This window comes from Porites lutea, chromosome 8, assembly GCF_958299795.1.
Source record: "Porites lutea chromosome 8, jaPorLute2.1, whole genome shotgun sequence".
NCBI classification, from domain to species: Eukaryota; Metazoa; Cnidaria; class Anthozoa; order Scleractinia; family Poritidae; genus Porites; species Porites lutea.
The window spans coordinates 30,406,265-30,425,565 of NC_133208.1; the positions used below are offsets into that span (position 1 = coordinate 30,406,265).

Genomic DNA, 19,301 nt, shown 5'->3' on the forward strand with positions numbered 1-19,301 from the left:
AGAGTACTGAAACTGAAAGCGTTTTCTAGATCACAAATATGGTAGGAATAAAAATTAAATTAAATTGCTCTTAGATGCATTTGGTGTTTATATTTTGTTTTTCTACAGAATGAGACCCAAAGCAACAATTACCGAAAAATTCATTAGACTTTTTTTCTCCTAGCGTTGAAGAACGATGCACAGTTATTTTTAGGGAGTTATTATAACTCCAAAAGTTGAGTAAAAAGTTTAGGTACAGGATAATCCCTTTTATGGGGTTACTTTAACTCCTGATTTAACTCCAAATTTGAAGTCATTTTTACTCCTGAAAAAGAGTTCTTTTTACTCCCAGTCAGGAGGCCATATGGGCTCCTGTCCCAGTCTGGAGTAAAATAACTCCAAAAATAGGTTTATTTTTACTCCTTACATGGGTTGTTTTTACTCTTTTTGGAGCTAATTAAACTCTGAAAGTGGAGTGAAAGTTTTAGGTACAGATATAAGCTCCTGGTGCAGGATAACTCATATTTGGGGGTTATTTTAACTCCTCAATATCTGGGATCATTTTTACTCCTGAAAAAGAGTTGTTTAAACTCCCTTTTGGAGTTAAATGACTCCACTGTAAGGAGTTAAATTAACCCCACTAGAGGAGTTATTATAACTTCTTGAAAATTACTGTGTGAGAGACGGCTGTATTGGAACGTTTAATACTGAGCGATCCCTAAGCCATTGATTGGGAGCTTAACATGAAAAAGGGGTTGTCTTTGAGGGACGCAGGTCAATCAAACTTGTGAAGACGTTTTCGCATTCTTGAGCAGTAGTTTTGCACAAATATTCGGGCAGAAGTTTCGGACTGTTAGCGCGCTAGAACAACTCGGGGACTTAAGCGACCTACAACTGGTTACTTAAGGGGGAGGGGGGGGGGGGGCTTACTCTGAGGGACTACGCTTTAGCGATCTGACAAGGCTCGTCACAGCCTTGGTACACCGGATCTCACTAACTGCCGTGAATCGGATAGCAAATACTTCAACTTCTTGAACCAAGTGGAAGTCCAAGTTAATTTCATTGTGTAAAATACGCTTAGCTATTTCAGTGAGAAAACTCACTAGCTAGTTTACAGGTATTACATATTTTACTAGAAGTACGTATCTCGCAATAACCCTCGCGAAACTCGGTTTGGTCACGGCAGGACTCAAGTTTTACAGGTATTACACATTTTAAAAACTGAAAAGAAATTAAAAAAGAATAGATAATTATGACTAAAATATGTTCAAAATAACTACTGAAAAGATAAAAAGAAACTATTTACACAAGACTAAAAAAATTCACTAAGATTAAGCAAAAACTATTTACAGTGCGATAGACTGGTAGTAGTAGTTTATTATAGTAAACCTGATAGGTCCAGTTTTGTAATACTATTTTAAAAGCCTTAAAAGATCGTATAGTTCTTTATGAATCGGGTATAGAATTCCATAGTTTTTCCATAGTGTAAAATCTTTAATTTATGCTTAAACGAGAACTAAAACATAACCAACTTAACTTTACAGGGCACTTTCCTACGTAGTACATTGTACCGGCTATTCCGGCACTATTAAAGATATCTGTGAAAAGTGCGTCTGAGTGACACGCGACCACTTGTAGAAACAATATGGAGTTCTATATTGTAAAAGCTATTTGAGTGACAGTTTAAATAACCTTGAAAGGAAATATGGGACTCCCATACGAAAAGGGCGGGAATGCTCGTGGTCTCGCTTAGGGATTTCGGATTTTGGTCTCACTTAGGGTGTTCTCGGCAAAACACCATTATATTTAGTCGTTAAGGTCTCTTTTAGCGTTGCACTCAAATTATATATTTTCAATTCGTTTTAGTTACTAGATTCATGGAATCAAAGTTGAAAGTGGTCTCCTTTAATGGTTTAATTCAAAATTTCCAACGAGCATCCCAGGCAAGCCGGAAGGAACATGTGAAACAATTTTGTGAAACTTGCTGAAGATATCTACAAATAGAAAGTAAGAGGAAGCTGAAATGAGAGTAAATGCTGATGAATATCGAAAGTTCCAGAAAGCCCCAAATTTTAATGATTTCTCCCGAGACTGTTATAATTTATTTGCCATTGAAAAGGGGCAAGAAATGAAAACGTTCGAACAAAACTGTGTCACCCTGATCCTGAGGCATATTACAAGACTTTCATTTTTACACTGAGAGACAACTCTTTTATCTTCCGATGGAATTAACACAGATTAGCCTGAAGGTTCAAACACACACAAACGCTTTTTTAACCCGAATTTATGGTAGTTGCTTAGCTGAGTATCCATTCGCCGCGAAAACATAGATAAAAAAATTATTTACTTGAGACAAAACAGGTAATTAAATTAAAGAAATTTTCGATTTCACATACACCCACAGGAATGCGTCTTCCTTCACAGCATAGCATTCAGTAACAGAATTCTCTTATGGGCATCTATCTCTTTTTTAATCTAATCACAACAAATTATGACGACTACGTCAGTTCACGAAGTTTCATCCACCTCTGACTTGGTAGAAGCTGCTGACTAGCATCGAGGAGAATTTCTGCTGTACATTTCCATCCCGCTTTGACCTGTCCCCTGTCCGGTACTTGATTCACAATTCTGTGAGTGTTTGCAGTTGAAGAGCCTTCGTTCACAGCAAAACATTTTTCGGAATTCGGTTCTGAAAGTGCGATTCATCCCAGCGTATATAAAAGGATTTATTGTATTTGACAGATAAATAAAGAAGCAAGCAAGGAGTTCAATATTTCGTGGCATCTTGTCAACGACATGGAGGTTCCTTAAAGCAACGATCACCCAAAATGGGATCCAGCATATCATGAACGCGAACACAACCACAAAGAGAGACTTACTCAGCTTCAGTTCTTGCACGGTGATGCTTGACCCTGTTGCGCCCCAGTGAATCGTAGATGACATAGCAGCATTGTGCTGTCGGATCATCTTTGCAACCTTTATGTAGCTGAATATTGTAGTCAATAAAGGAGTTAAAAAGAAAAAACAGAGGACAATGGCGTAGTGGACTCTTTTTCCAGTTTGATTGAGATGAGCCGGAACGCACAGGGCATATGCTGGGGCAAACAAATAGTCTTGAAGACCTGTTAACTTTGGAACAGGGATGTAGCAAGCAACGAGGATCCATGCACAGGCCAATAATGCTCGTGACTTCCACGGTGAAAAGATTCTCTTGTATTGCTGCTCCGACTTACAAATCCTCATGTACCTGTTAAATGCTGTTAAACCCATAGTGACGGGTGAAACGTACACCACAAACATAACCATGTACGCTCGAAAGTTGCAGATCATTCGGCCATAAACCCATTCGCCTGTTATAAGCACACCCAGTGTAAAAGGCATGAGAAATACACCGGACATTAAATCACTTACAGCAAGTGCGATGATATACAGATTGGTGGTTGTGCGTAGTCGTGTGTTCTTGTAAACTGCAATCCACACCATTATGTTACCCGTTAACGACAGAACGTTGAAAACTATAATGGAGAAGACCTCTACGGTGGTTAAAAGTACACTACGATTGGTTAAAACGTCCGCCATTCTGAGATATAAGAAAAACCAATTAAGTAAACTGTATTTTGGTTTCAATTCTAGATTACGAGATTGCTAATACTAGTTCACGTCTTTGAGGCGGAGCTTACCAAGGATTTTAACCGCAAAATTTGAAGAATGCGACATCCATAGAAACTTGCATGCAAAATTCAAAACTTTCTAAACTTAATATCAGTACTGGGTTTTTTTTGGCTTGTCTTATAGGTATATTTTCATATTGTTTCGCAACATAGAAAAGCATGAACAACAACAACAACAAAAGAAAAACTGGCCGGCCGTCCTAAGTGCTCAGAAATGGCTTAAATTGTCGAGTCTGAATGTTCTCGTACCCTGTTAAAAAAATTGTTTCAAATTTCTCTTGGAAAAAAGATTCAAATAGCTACAAATCAGAGAAACGGATTCAGCCTTATAAAGAATGAATTTGTAATTATGAAAATATCTGGCTCTTAAAATTTGACTGACAATATTAGTACATCCATCGTCTCACGCACAACACTTGTCACAGGAGCATGATTTTTTTCAGAGGGACATTACTCGTCACAAGGGCAACAAATGTCATATATCATCATTCTAAATAATTAATTAATTAAATGAAGTATACTTTTACGCTATTCAGACAGGGCTTTTATTTTGCTTCCTGTGACCGGTAGTGGGATGAGGGCTCCAAACTTCAAAACCGCTCATGATACGGCCATCAAAATTACACAGAATATTGTACCCACAATTTCCAGTATCTATGCCTAACTTGATTGACACAATGAGGTAACTTTACGTCACAATTACGCCATATTCTTGAATTTATTGGCAGAAACCAACTTACATCATTTTTTCTTCTCAACCGAAAAATACTTTATAAATAGTAAGGTGTCTGACAAAATCAAGAAGTTGGCTGACATATAGTCTGTTACACAGCCGTTTTTAGTGTCGTCCAGAGCGTTGCGTGACGACACTAAAATCGGCTGTGTAGCAGACTAGCTGACATAGAAATCATCTTTAACCACTGAATAGCGATGATTTTAGGATGACGTCATCAAAGGATCTCAAACCATGCCATCTGCCATCTTGGATCCGCCATTTTGAATTATTTGAATGTGTTCAATTTTACGTTAAAACCCCGTATAAATATAGACAATCGTGATAGGAAAAAATCTATATTAAACGATGCTTAGGAAGCAAAAAAAAAAAAAAAAAACGAAAGGAAAAAGTCCTCAATTTGTAACATTCCGAGAGAAATTAACACTGGTAAGATTTGAACCCAACTTCTGCCAATTGGTCATTTTAAATTTTTTTTTCTCAAATCAGTTACGGAAAAGTCTGGGATACACTAACTGCTTTAAACTTCATAAATAGTGCTAAATCAAGTGTAATTAATAAGTCATTATAACGTCAATGTTGACATGACGTACACGTCACGACTATCAAAAAAGGGTCCTAGATAACTTTTTCGGAAAAGTCGCTGATTTTAGTGGTCATAGCTAAAACGGTTTTGAAGTTATTTAGCTTTTTAGCATGGAGGGATCCAAACGCCTCCCTGGTGTCAATAGGAATAAGTTTAATAAGTGAATTCGTGCTCTCAGTTCCTTTTCCTTTTGTTTCTCGATTTGGGGTATAAAATTGTTTAGAAGTGATAATAGGGCATAAGCTGCCTTTTTTTTCGTAACAGTTTAACTCCTTTCTGAAGTAATCACGACTGGAAGAGTGGATCCCTGCCTGCCTTCTTGAATTGTTGGCACTACTCTAGCAGACACACCAACAGCATTGCGTCTTTGTGCACAGCAGAGAATTTTTCGGAATTCTCTTCTAAATATAGGATTCATCCCTGCGTATATAAACGGATTCACTGTGTTGGAGAAATACATACAAAAATTGCAGAGGAGTTCGACATTACGTGGCATCGTCGCGACCAGACGAAAGCGTCTCAAAATAACGATAACCCAAAATGGGATCCAGCATATCATGAACGCCAGCACAACTGCGAAAAGTGATTTGCTTATCTTGATCTCACGCGTAGTAATGTGGCTGAATGTTTCGCTTCTCTGGATTGTAGTTGATGCATCGGCGTTGTGCTGTTGGATCGTCTTTGCAATTTTTATGTAACTAAATATTGCTGTTATTAACGGGATTAAGAGGAAACATATGACTACAAAGGCATAGTGAAACATTTTTCCAATTTTGCTTAGGTGGGCTGGAGCGCAAAGGGCATATCCCGGGACGAAGACAAAATCCTGAAGACCAGCTAACTTCGGGGCAGCAGTATAACAAGCGACAAAAATCCACACAAAGGCAAGCAAGCTGCGAGACTTCCACGGTGAAAAGATTCTCTTGTACTGCTGCTCCGACTTGCAAATCCTCATGTATCTGTTGAAAGCCATTAAACCCATCGTTACCGGTGAAATGTAGATAACAAACCCACCGAAGAAACCATGAAAGTTGCAAAAAACTGAGCCAAAAACCCAATCGCTTGTTATTAACACACCGGTTGAGAAGGGTATTACAAGTACAGCTGAAATCAAGTCACTCAAAGCCAATGCGATGATATAGAGATTTGATGTTGTGCGTAGTCGACTGTTCTTGTAAACAGAAATACAAACCAAAATGTTTCCCAATAAGGACGAAACGTTTAAAATAACAAGCGAGCTGACCTCCAGAATGATTAAAAAGGGGCTGCGATTAATAAGTGCTTCCGCCATTGAAGCTGTTCTCCAGAAATATTTTAGCGAAGTCCGCGAGAACTGACTTTAAGAAAGAAGTTTACTCTGTGTCAGGTTATGGAGCTGCTAATGTTAAGTTTCGAATAATCTTTTTTGCTTTTTGCTGAGCTTTTTACCCACGGATTTTAATTTAAAAGTCATGAAAAATTGATAGATGCCACTTTGTGACAATCTGATAACAAAACCATGAAATATAGCTTGAATGCCATGCATTTCGACTCTTCCAGGTATTAAGCTAAGTACAAACTGACGCAACATTGTTTGCCTAAAGGTTTTCCTGACATTTTTGGGTGTTACGTACATGTTGCGTCCGTTTGCAAACCTTGTTCTATATTTATGCGTGTTGTTCAGAGTTGTTGCGCAAAGTTTGAAACCGGTCAAACTTTTGGACCAATCGCAAATTGTAATCCCATATTTCTTCCAGATTTGGTCAACAGTAGCTGACTATGGTGAATTATGTCTGGCTTTTAGCCAATCAGAAACAGAGAAATATTTTGCATGAATAATAATGGAGTTATCGCATCCGTTTGCAAACTAATGCCGCCAACCGACTATTCAACAGCCCCCAACATTTTCGGGCCAACAATGTCGTGAATTGTTGGGTCCGTTTGCAAGTGTAGCTTTATATATCTGAATTCATTAAAGGTCAGGAGTTTGCGCAATTCACAATGCCCAAAGCAACCTTCATTGAAATAGCTATACATTTAAAAATACGTGCGTTGTCATGTGGTTATAACTGATAAAAAGAAACACTTGAATGTTTTACAAACCTCTTTGAGCCGCAATCAATTCTTTATAACTTTAATTTGGAGCCCTGCAGGTGCTATTAAAATTGTCAGTAGTAAGAGGGACGAGACAAAACAGACGCCAGCCGATTAGAGAAATTGATTTTTATATTTATTAAATTTCTGATATTTCACTTAAGGGCTTTTTTATTAACCTCTATCTTATAACTGACAAGGTAAAACCAATACCTTTTGTAACAGAACATCACTATATCCTAAGCAAAGATTTTCCTTTCAAAATCGGTAAAATTATGGCAGCGCAAGCTTCCGAATGCTTTCTTGGTCGTGTATCCCCAGAAACGTATTAAGCTGTATTACTAACGTATTACTTGTTTTAAGCAACATTTATTTTGACGGCTTGATTAACATGTTGGTCCGTCTTCGAGCCCAAAAAACCCTAAAAAGCTAAATTCAGCGTGCGGTAAAGGATGTTGCAACTTTCTTGGATTGTTTCGTATATCACCACCCTTATTGAGTTACAAAGTAAGGTGACTTGAGATTAATTTCACATTATTTCGATTAAAGCTTTTAGTCTTATTGAACAGCTTAATAAATAGGGAGTGCCGCGAGTGCCAAAACTATGGCCGTTTTCAGAGAGAACAAGGGAATCTAAATCAGTTTCGATTAGCCCAGCCCTGCTCAGTAAGGACTCAGCTGGTACTTATAATTACTCCGGTTTTTTGCACGCATTTATAATTAAATAACTTTGTCTACAATGAATGTACAAAACAACTGCAAAATGATTCTTTGCTTTCAACGCGTAAAAAAAAAATTTGATTTCATTTCTTCTGTCTCTTTTTTTGTTTAGCAATTCATTCAAAGAAACCCGGGATGTAATCGTTCTATACTCCTTTCAAGGAAAACACATTGGTCGACACTTTGTTCGAACACCTGTTTTGAGGAATTTCTTTAAATGATCACCAAAAATTTAATATTGTAAATATTAAGCTTTTTGAGTGGAAAAACGGTGATTTTTGTTAAACCACAGCCTTGGGCAACTAGTTGTTATGAAAAAGTTATAAACCTGTCTACAGATTATGTTAGGAAATTACACTGATATATAGCTACTATTACCCCGTAAAATTGCGAAAATAAGCCCCTTCAAATATAAGCACCCCAAATTCGTAACGCAGAAAACCCTCCGTTTAATCGCCCCTCGAAATATAAGCCCCCCAGGGGCTTGTACTTGGAAATTGCCCTCAATTACAAAGTAAAACAAAGCAAAAACGGTAAACTTCCTTCCAACTATAAGGTAAGCGCAATCGATTTGAAACGCAAATTTCCGTCCATAGATAATCCCCTCCTAATTTAAGCCCCTCCAAAAAGGCCTTTGAAAAATATAAGACCCGGGGCTTGTTTTCGGAATTTTACGGTAGTTTTTAAAATAAGGCGTGCTCCCGATCAAAGGAACCCTAGCCTCCTTCGGCCGCACCCATTGCCGTGTTCATGTTATGTATAGTGTAACAAATAGCTTAATATAGTAGATTGTATTTTCAAATTATTTGGAAAACAGTTGATGTACCAGATGGTATAAGACCCCAAATAAAATATTGTCTATTGTTTATTGTTACCCTTGTAACATACAGGGCGAACTTACTGCACGCTGATTGATTGATAACGAAGAGGCCTTCTCATTATTAGAAGAACATTTTACCTACACCTATTTGCCAATAAAGTCTGCGGCAATTTTCCAACGTTTATTCTTTGAAACAAATAAACAAAGAACGTGTCAACTACCAGCACATGTTCCGAATATGCCGAATAGAATAAGCTGATTCCACGATGAAAACGTTGAGTTTTTACCCATGCACGCAGAGTCTCACCCCCTCGCTAACATTAGTGCTGCTGTACGTGTCGATCCCTTCTTGCCCTCCTCAGTCTTTGAATCCCCTCCAGCAGACACACCCACAGTATTACGTCTTCCTTCACAGCAGAGCATTTTACGGAATTCTCTTTTGAATAAAGGATTCATCCCTGCGTAGATAAACGGATTTATTGTGTTGGAGAAGTAAAGAAAAAACATGCAGAGTAGTTCAACATTTCGTGGCATCGATGCGATTAGACGAAAGCGCCTTAAAACAACGATAAGCCAAAATGGGATCCAGCATATCATGAATGCGAAAACAACAGCGAAGAGAGATTTACTGAGCTTGATCTCGCGCGCGGTGAGGCGTTCGTTTCTTTCGCTCCTCTGGATCGTCAATTTTGCATCGGCATTGTGCTGTTGGATCATCTTTGCAACTTTTATGTAGCTGAATATCGTTGTTGCTAAAGGTGTTAAAAGGAACAAACAAAGGACGATGGCATAGTGAATCATTCTTCCAGCTTCACTCAGGTGGACTGAAGCGCACATGGCGTATCCTGGAACGAAAACAAAATCTTGAAGACCAACCAACTTTGGAACGGCACTGTAGCAAGCAATTAAGATCCAAATGCAAAATAGCCAGGTACGAGACTTCCACGGTGAAAAGATTTTCTTGTATTGGTGCTCCGACTTGCAAATTCTCGTGTATCTGTTAAAAGCTGTTAAACCCATGGTGACGGGTGAAATGTAGATCACAAACCCACCGAAGAAAGCATGTAAGTCACAAATCACTCTCCCAAAAACCCAATCACTTGTTATTAGCACACCGATCACTGGGGGCATGACAAATACAGCAGATATCAAATCACTTACAGCCAGTGCTGTAATGTAAAGGTTTGTTGTTGTGCGAAGCCTGTAGTTCTTGTAAACTGAAATACAAACCAAGATGTTTCCTTTCAACGACAAAACGTTTAAAATAACAAGGGAGCTGACTTCTACGATAGTTAAAAGGAGACTGCGACTGTTAAAGGCATCCATATAGTAATAGTAACTCCTCTTTGGAAATCTTTTAGAGAAAAACCCGAGGGCACCTGCTTAAGCATGGAAACGGTTCATGTGAACTCAAGTTGTCGAAGCTGCCAATCTTTGTATTTGACAGTTTAGTTTTGCTTTTTGGTAAGCCATTTATCCACAGTGTTTAAATTAAAAATGAATAATGTGTCATTTTACAATTACACTTGAACTGATCATTCCCTTTTCGATACATTTGTGTTGACTTTCTCAGCGCCCCAATTTTCGCAAGCAGTCCCTCTAATGCTATACACTGTGATGTTATTTCAACAAATGGAAACGAAACATTGCTCCTGAATGCTTTAATTTCTACCATTTATTATACATTAAATGAAGAATGAACATTTCATTTACTGTGGGTGTGAATCATAAAAACTTTTGTTTTAAAAACCCTCTTGTCACTTTTTATTATCTTACGTAAGCGCCTCCCGCAACTAATCAACCACTGTCAAATCTCGATACCTTCTGAAAGACGTACAGATAGATGACATCTCAAATATTCAGTCATTAAAAAGATCCGTAATAAATTTTGCCACCATGACACCATAGTCAAACGACGGAAAGCTATATTTGTTTTCTGCTATTTTACTTAAAAGGTTTCTCTCCCCCAAAAAGTTGTTTTCCATTGGTAGTTTTGGGGGACACCTGTCTTGCCAAGAGCACTGAGCAACTTACTGCAATTTATATGCTTGAAAAGAATTAATACCAGTAGGTTTCTTATTAACATTTCCAAGGAAAAATGGCAAATGACACAAAATTCAATCAGTCTTATCACGTGAGCACCCCTCTTTATCCCTGTGCCACTATATGGATTTTGAGTAAACTAGCGTGTGTGGCGAGGGCATTAAAAAGGCATGATCGAAAAGGCGCATCGCTAATTTGGTGCCTCAATAATTTTCATTCTGCAAACCACTTATCTACCTCGCCTGTATAAAGTTAATTTCACCTGGTTAAATACATTAAACTTTTTTCATTTTGTATCTAAATCCTGAATACAAAAACATGGAAGCTGTTTATTTCCGAAGTTTTTTCAGAAGCAATGGAAAGGAAACTTTCCTCAGTGATTGCTATTCGCAAACCACCTTTAGCTGTTTAGGAGGTTCACAACAAGGAGAGCACCCAACAGAATGAGGCCTGAGCTTCCATGATCCTACTGTTAAGTGACGTGTACAGCAAAAAGAAAGGCATATTTCCTCCAGAATTCGTAAAAATGCTATTTCATGCTTTCCTACGAGCAGAAGCCCGACGATTTTTCTGGATGATTTTTCTTTTCCTGACTTTCAAAGGGCGGGTTATGTGGTAGAACCCTGCCTGAGGGCCGAGTACATTACCCAAACTCGCTGCTCATTATGCTCACCATGTTCATAACTGCTACGCAAACGACGATGCAATATATTCGGATGTGCTAAGCTCCCACTTTCCCAAATGCAGAGTACCCAGACGGTGTAGGAAAAGAAAAGACGCGCTTAAAATTAATCATTTCATTGGGCACACAATTGACTAAAAGAATAAAATGTTGCCAAAACTCCTAGCAAATCTAAAAATCAATGTTGACCCTGATTCCACGAATTTTTAGATAGTTATATTATGTTAACTATCTAAAAATTCGAGACTTTCACCTTAATATTGCCCGAGGGCCAAGTATATTACGCAAACTCGCTGCTCATTATTTATTATGTTCATAACTGCTACGCAAACGAATATGTTCGGATGTTCTAAGCTCCCACTTTCCCAAATGCAGAGTACCCAGACGGTGTAGAAAAAGAAAAGACGCCCTCACAATTAATCATTTCATTGGACGCGCAGTTGACTAAAAGAATAAAATGTTGCCAAAACCCCTAGTAAATCTAAAAATCAATGTTGACCCTGATTCACCTACGTTTTCTGTATTATCATCTTATTTTATCATTTTTACTATCATAATTATTCATAATTTTTATTAGTAGTAGTATTATTGTTTTGTTCTGTTTTTGTTTTTGTTTTTTTTTTTCCCTATGGCGCATTTGAATATATTTATATAGATATTTGCGCCTTATAAGTTTTTGAAATTAATTAATTAATAAGTTTTATGCTGTAATGTTGGTGGAACTTACGATTTTAACCCAGCATAAAGGCAGTACATAACCCAAACTCGCGGCTGATTTATTTATTTTGAATGTATAATAATGGAAGTTATTGCATCCGTTTGCAAACTAATGCCGCCAACCGACTATCCAACAACCCCCAACATTTTCGGGCCAACAATGTCCTGAGTTGTTGGGTCCGTTTGCAAGTGTAGCTTTATATATCTGAATTCATTGAAGGTCAGGAGTTTACGCAATTCACAATGCCCAAAGCAACCTTCATTGAATTAGCTATACATTACGTGGGTAATACGTGCGTTGTCATGTGGTTATAAGTATAAAAAGAAACACTTGAATGTTTTACAAACCTCTTTGAGCCGCAATCAATTCTTTATAACTTTAATTTGGAGCCCTGCAGGTGCTATTAAAATTGTCAGTAGTAAGAGGGACGAGACAAAACAGACGCCAGCCGATTAGAGAAACTGTTTTTTTTATTTATTTAATTTCTGATATTTCACTTAAGGGTTTTTTTGTATTAACCTCTATCTTATAATTGACAAGGTAAAACCAATACCTTTTGTAACAGAACATCACTATATCCTAAGCAAAGATTTTCCTTTCAAAATCAGTAAAATCATGGCAGCGCAGGCTTCCGAATGCTTTCTTGGTCGTGTATCCCCAAGGGAATCTAAATCGGTTTCGATTAGCCCAGCCCTGCTCAGTAAGGACTCAGCTGGTACTTATAATTACCCCGTTTTTTTGCACGCATTTATAATTAAATAACTTTGTCTACAATGAATGTACAAAACATCTGCAAAATGATTCTTTACTTTCAACGCGTAAAAAAAAATTGATTTCATTTCTTCTGTCTCTTTTTTTGTTTAGCAATTCATTCAAAGAAACCCGGGATGTAATTGTTCTATACCCCTTTCAAGGAAAACACATTGGTCGACACTTTGTTCGAACACCTGTTTTGAGGACTTTCTTTAAATGATCACCAAAAATTTTAATATTGTAAATTTTAAGCTTATTGAGTGGAAAAAACGGTGATTTTTGTTAAACCACAGCCTTGGGCAACTAGTTGTTATGAAAAAGTTATAAACCCGTTTACAGATTATGTTAGAAAATTACACTCATTTATAGCTATAATATCATAGGTGACGAATTACTCCTTAATTTTGGCGCGTAATTTCAGCGTTAATTTGTAATTTCACCTGTGAAATTACCAAATTGCCATGGCAACCTGCCGTACGTCTCCGTTTCAAGATGGCGAGGAAGTTTTAAAACGTCATGAATTAAGATGTCGGGGCATAAAAAGACGCTTTAAGAAACCTCAACACACGAAAGAGCACATCAAGAAGGATTCTTAGAGGTATGTTGTGGAAAAATTCTGAAAACTTAAGCCAAATTTTAGCTCTAAACGTTTGAGAGAGTGGAGTTCACGATCGTTCGATACGATCCAGGATAAACAAGTCAAAAATCCTCGATTGCTAACGTAATTCGTCACCCATCAGGGGTGGATCTAGGGGAAGGGTGCGCACCCCCCCCCCCCCCTGAGATGACCTGCGGTTTTCTAATACAACTGATATTCTGCAAAAAAAAAAACTATGTGTTTTATTGGTGTTGAAGTAGAGCAAGGGACGAGTACACCCCCTCCAAAAAAAAATCCTGGATCCGCCCCTGCCCATGATATTAATAGGTAATCAAATGGTATACTCGTGAAATTAAGGAATAAAGGCCTAATGGCTAAAGGCTCGGGAAATTATAAGGATTTGGACAAAACGCGCTTGAAATTATTCCCTAATTTCACTCGTCACCATTTGATTACACATACTTATTATACCGTAAAATTGCGAAAATAAGCCCCTCCAAATATAAGCACCCCAAATTCGTAACGCAGAAAACCCTCCGTTTAATCGCCCCTCGAAATATAAGCCCCCCAGGGGCTTGTACTTAGAAATTGCCCTCAAATACAAAATAAAACAAAGCAGAAATGGTAAACTTCCTTCCAATTATAAGGCTAGCGCATATCGATTTTGAAACGCAAATTTCAGTCCCTAGATGATCCCCTCCTAATTTAAGCCCCTCCAAAAAGGCCTTTGAAAAATATAAGACCCGGGGCTTGTTTTCGGAATTTTACGGTAGTTTTTAAAATAAGGCGTGCTCCCGATCAAAGGAACCCTAGCCTCCTTCGGCCGCACCCATTGCCGTGTTCATGTTATGTATAGTGTAACAAATAGCTTAATATAGTAGATTGTATTTTCAAATTATTTGGAAAACAGTTGATGTACCAGATGGTATAAGACCCCAAATAAAATATTGTCTATTGTCTATTGTTACCCTTGTAACATACAGGGCGAACTTACTGCACGCTGATTGATTGATAACGAAGAGGCCTTCTCATTATTAGAAGAACATTTTACCTACACCTATTTGCCAATAAAGTCTGCGGCAATTTTCCAACGTTTATTCTTTGAAACAAATAAACAAAGAACGTGTCAACTACCAGCACATGTTCCGAATATGCCGAATAGAATAAGCTGATTCCACGATGAAAACGTTGAGTTTTTACCCATGCACGCAGAGTCTCACCCCCTCGCTAACATTAGTGCTGCTGTACGTGTCGATCCCTTCTTGCCCTCCTCAGTCTTTGAATCCCCTCCAGCAGACACACCCACAGTATTACGTCTTCCTTCACAGCAGAGCATTTTACGGAATTCTCTTTTGAATAAAGGATTCATCCCTGCGTAGATAAACGGATTTATTGTGTTGGAGAAGTAAAGAAAAAACATGCAGAGTAGTTCAACATTTCGTGGCATCGATGCGATTAGACGAAAGCGCCTTAAAACAACGATAAGCCAAAATGGGATCCAGCATATCATGAATGCGAAAACAACAGCGAAGAGAGATTTACTGAGCTTGATCTCGCGCGCGGTGAGGCGTTCGTTTCTTTCGTTCCTCTGGATCGTCAATGATGCATCGGCATTGTGCTGTTGGATCATCTTTGCAACTTTTATGTAGCTGAATATCGTTGTTGCTAAAGGTGTTGAAAGGGACAAACAAAGGACGATGGCATAGTGAATCATTCTTCCAGCTTCACTCAGGTGGACTGGAGCGCACATGGCGTATCCTGGAACGAAAACAAAATCTTGAAGACCAACCAACTTTGGAACGGCACTGTAGCAAGCAATTAAGATCCAAATGCAAAATAGCCAGGTGCGAGACTTCCACGGTGAAAAGATTTTCTTGTATTGGTGCTCTCCGACTTGCAAATTCTCGTGTATCTGTTAAAAGCTGTTAAACCCATGGTGACGGGTGAAATGTAGATCACAAACCCACCGAAGAAAGCATGTAAGTCACAAATCACTCTCCCAAAAACCCAATCACTTGTTATTAGCACACCGACCACTGGGGGCATGACAAATACAGCAGATATCAAATCACTTACAGCCAGTACAGTAATGTAAAGGTTTGTTGTTGTGCGAAGCCTGTAGTTCTTGTAAACTGAAATACAAACCAAGATGTTTCCTGTCAACGACAAAACGTTTAAAATAACAAGGGAGCTGACTTCAACGATAGTTAAAAGGAGACTGCGACTGTTAAAGGCATCCATATAGTAATAGTAACTCCTCTTTGGAAATCTTTTAGAGAAAAACCCGAGGGCACCTGCTTAAGCAGGGAAACGGTTCATGTGAACTCAAGTTGTCGAAGCTGCCAATCTTTGTTTTTGATAGTTTAGTTTTGCTTTTTGGTAAGCCATTTATCCACAGTGTTTTAATCAAAAATGAATAATGTGTCATTTTACAATTACACTTGAACTGATCATTCCCTTTTCGATACATTTGTGTTGACTTTCTCAGCGCCCCAATTTTCGCAAGCAGTCCCTCTAATGCTATACACTGTGATGTTATTTCAACAAATGGAAACGAAACATTGCTCCTGAATGCTTTAATTTCTACCATTTATTATACATTAAATGAAGAATGAACATTTCATTTACTGTGGGTGTGAATCATAAAAACTTTTGTTTTAAAAACCCTCTTGTCGCTTTTTATTATCTTACGTAAGCGCCTCCCGCAACTAATCAACCACTGTCAAATCTCGATACCTTCTGAAAGACGTACAGACAAATGACATCTCAAATATTCAGTCATTAAAAAGATCCGTAATAAATTTTGCCACCATGATACCATAGTCAAACGACGGAAAGCTATATTTGTTTTCTGCTATTTTACTTAAAAGGTTTCTCTCCCCCAAAAAGTTGTTTTCCATTGGTAGTTTTGGGGGACACCTGTCTTGCCAAGAGCACTGAGCAACTTACTGCAAGTTATATGCTTCAAAAGAATTAATACCAGTAGGTTTCTTATTAACATTTCCAAGGAAAAATGGCAAATGACACAAAATTCAATCAGTCTTAACACGTGAGCACCCCTCTTTATCCCTGTGCCACTATATGGATTTTGAGTAAACTAGCGTGTGTGGCGAGGGCATTAAAAAGGCATGATCGTAAAGGCGCATCGCTAATTTGGTGCCTCAATAATTTTCATTCTGCAAACCACTTATCTACTTCGCCTGTATAAAGTTAATTTCACCTGGTTAAATACTCTACATTAAACTTTTTTCATTTTGTATCTAAATCCTGAATACAAAAACATGGAAGCTGTTTATTTCCGAAGTTTTCTCAGAAGCGATGGAAAGGAAACTTTCCTCAGTGATTGCTATTCGCAGGGGCGGATCCAGGATTTTTTTTAGGAGGGGGTGCACTCCACTGTTGCTCTACTTCAGCACCAATAAACCGCATAGTTTTTTTTTTTTTCGCAGAATATCAGTTGTATTAGAAAACCCCAGGTCATCTCGGGGGGGGGGGGGGGGGTGCGCACCCCCTGCACCCTCCCCCTAGATCCGCCCCTGATTCGCAAACCACCTTTAGCTGTTTAGGAGGTTCACAACAAGGAGAGCACCCAACAGAATGAGGCCTGAGTTTCCATTATCCTACTGTTAACTGACGTGTACAGCAAAAAGAAAGGCATATTTCCTCCAGAATTCGTAAAATGCTATTTCATGCTTTCCTACGAGCAGAAGCCCGACGATTTTTCTGGATGATTTTTCTTTTCCTGACTTTCAACGGGCGGGTTCTTCACGCATGGTGAAAAAAAGAAAATGGAAATTGGTCTGTGATGATGAGTCTGCGTCCTCTAATAATTATTCGCCCCAGTAAATTTATTCATAAATAATATAAAAGCCACCTGCAAAACAGAGAAGATTTTTTCGCTGTTAATAATGTTTTCAATATTCATCTAGGCAACCTACACATTAAGAGATTTTCGCCCTTTCTTTCAAGAAAATAAGACACGCGTTCGCAATTAATCATTTCATTGAACACGAAAAGTTTGTTGCCAAACTCACGTCCTAGCAAAGTCAATGTTGATCTTGATTCCCCAAATTTTTAGATAGTTATAATGTTAGTGTGACTTCCACCTAACACTCTGCCTGAGGGCCGAGTACATTACCCAAACTCGCTGCTCATTATGCTCATCATGTTCATAACTACTACGCAAACGACGATGCAATATATTATTCTATACTAAAGTTTTATTATATTGTATCTAAATCCTGAATACAGAAAAAACGTATGCTGTTTATTTCTTAACTACCTGAAGTTTTTTTTGCAGCAATGGAAAGGAGCCTTTCCTTATGACTGCTATTCTCAAACCACCTTTAGTTGTTTAGGAGGTTCACAATAAGGAGAGCACCCAACAGAATGATGCTTGCGCTTTCATGATCCTACTGTTAAGTGATGTGTACAGCAGGAAAAAGGCATATTTCCCTCAGAATTCTGACCGTTTCCGTAAAATGTTATTTAATCCTTTTCTACGCGCAGAGCCCAACGATTTTTCATTTCCTAGCTTTCAACAGGCGGGTTCTGCACGCACGGTGAAAAAAAAAAAGGAAATTGGTCTGTGCAAGAGACTATAAAGGGGACAGAGAGGCCATCCCCCATATACACCCTATTCCATAGGTAATTCGTCTCGAGTTATTTTTAACACCACAGATCTCAAGGGGGATTAGACAACAGCCAATCACATAGCGCGAATGCGTTCCGCGTGGATGACCCACGCTGAGAGCCACGCGTCCTTCACGAAATGACGCAGAACAAAGTGGGGGAAGACGCGGAGAGCGATTTTGCTATTCCTTTTGTCGACGAAAACGACTACAGCGAGATTTCTGCGAAAGCTGTGTCAGCGAAACCGAAATTAAAAAAGAATCGCCCTTCCTCTCTTGTATAGAGCTAACAGTAGAGCAGGGAAATCCTTAACACACTGAATATTCTCTCAGGATCATTTATAATATACAGTTTGAAGAGAGCAATTTCTGGCTTTATGTTTATTTTTTTCAGTCTTTATAGCGATTAGTCCTACCCACCTACTTTGTCAACTGTAGGCGAACCCTCCTAAAGCTGAATTTCAAGGGACCATATTCAAGCTCAGAAAGAGAAATAAAATTTCGTCGTTGCTTATTTACGTCCTCCATAAAACGCGAAATTAGGCATTTTCACGTCGTAGTCGTGCAAAAACGGGAAAGAAATGAACAAAAAAGTGTGTTGCACGTGCGAAGTTGTTTTTTTGCTAATTAAACCTATTGTTTTTTTGACGTTCTAGTTGTCGTCCACGTCGTTGGATCTTAAACTCCCTAAATTGTACAAACGACCGGTTTCAATAGACCGGCGAAATTTCTCATTTTATTAAAGCACTGAGGTTACGACAACTTCGAGTTAAACTGATTTCACGGGTTGTCAAAGAGTCCAGCGATTCCTTTTTCCCAGGTGAGGGTCGACTCATTTCGCTTCAATATTCAGGAATGCTCTCGATCTTTTTACGCTTTCATTGCCTCTCGCCCGACATGTTTTGCACGGCGTTTGGTCATGCGAAACCTCCACGAAACATCCACGCCTCGCGCGAGGTAACTTTATCCCGATTCTAAAAATAACTCGAGACGAATTACCTATGGAATAGGGTGTATATGGGGGATGGCCTCTCTGTCCCCTTTGTAGTCTCTTGGTCTGTGATGAGGAGTCTGCGTCCTCTAATATGTAATTATTCGCCCGAGTAAATCTATTCATAAATAATATACAAGCCACCTGCAAAACAGAGAAGATTTTTTTGCTGTTAATAATGTTCTTTTTCAATATTCATTCATCAATATTCTTTAAACAGGCGTGGGACAAGTGGTTAGAGATGAGAATTATTGAGGCACCAAAATTAGCGATGCGACTTGTCATGCCCTTTTAACTCCCTCG

General features: G+C 38.5%; 3 protein-coding genes and 1 pseudogene across 3 annotated transcripts; all 4 read right to left on the bottom strand.

Moving 5' to 3' along the window:
* Positions 1 to 2,528: 2,528 nt before the first annotated feature.
* LOC140945913 (histamine H2 receptor-like) lies at positions 2,529 to 3,612 on the bottom strand. Its single transcript, XM_073394976.1, has one exon. The coding sequence runs from the start codon at positions 3,556 to 3,558 to the stop codon at positions 2,530 to 2,532; it is 1,029 nt and encodes a 342-aa protein (XP_073251077.1). The 5' UTR covers positions 3,559 to 3,612; the 3' UTR covers position 2,529.
* Positions 3,613 to 4,890: 1,278 nt separating this feature from the next.
* Positions 4,891 to 6,260, bottom strand: LOC140945914 (melatonin receptor type 1B-like). Its single transcript, XM_073394977.1, has one exon. The coding sequence runs from the start codon at positions 6,258 to 6,260 to the stop codon at positions 5,235 to 5,237; it is 1,026 nt and encodes a 341-aa protein (XP_073251078.1). The 3' UTR covers positions 4,891 to 5,234.
* Positions 6,261 to 8,885: 2,625 nt separating this feature from the next.
* On the bottom strand, positions 8,886 to 9,908 carry LOC140945521 (melatonin receptor type 1B-like). The gene has a single exon (XM_073394536.1). The coding sequence runs from the start codon at positions 9,906 to 9,908 to the stop codon at positions 8,886 to 8,888; it is 1,023 nt and encodes a 340-aa protein (XP_073250637.1).
* A 4,684-nt stretch (positions 9,909 to 14,592) lies between these two features.
* Positions 14,593 to 15,617, bottom strand: LOC140945522 (melatonin receptor type 1B-like; annotated as a pseudogene).
* Positions 15,618 to 19,301: the final 3,684 nt, after the last annotated feature.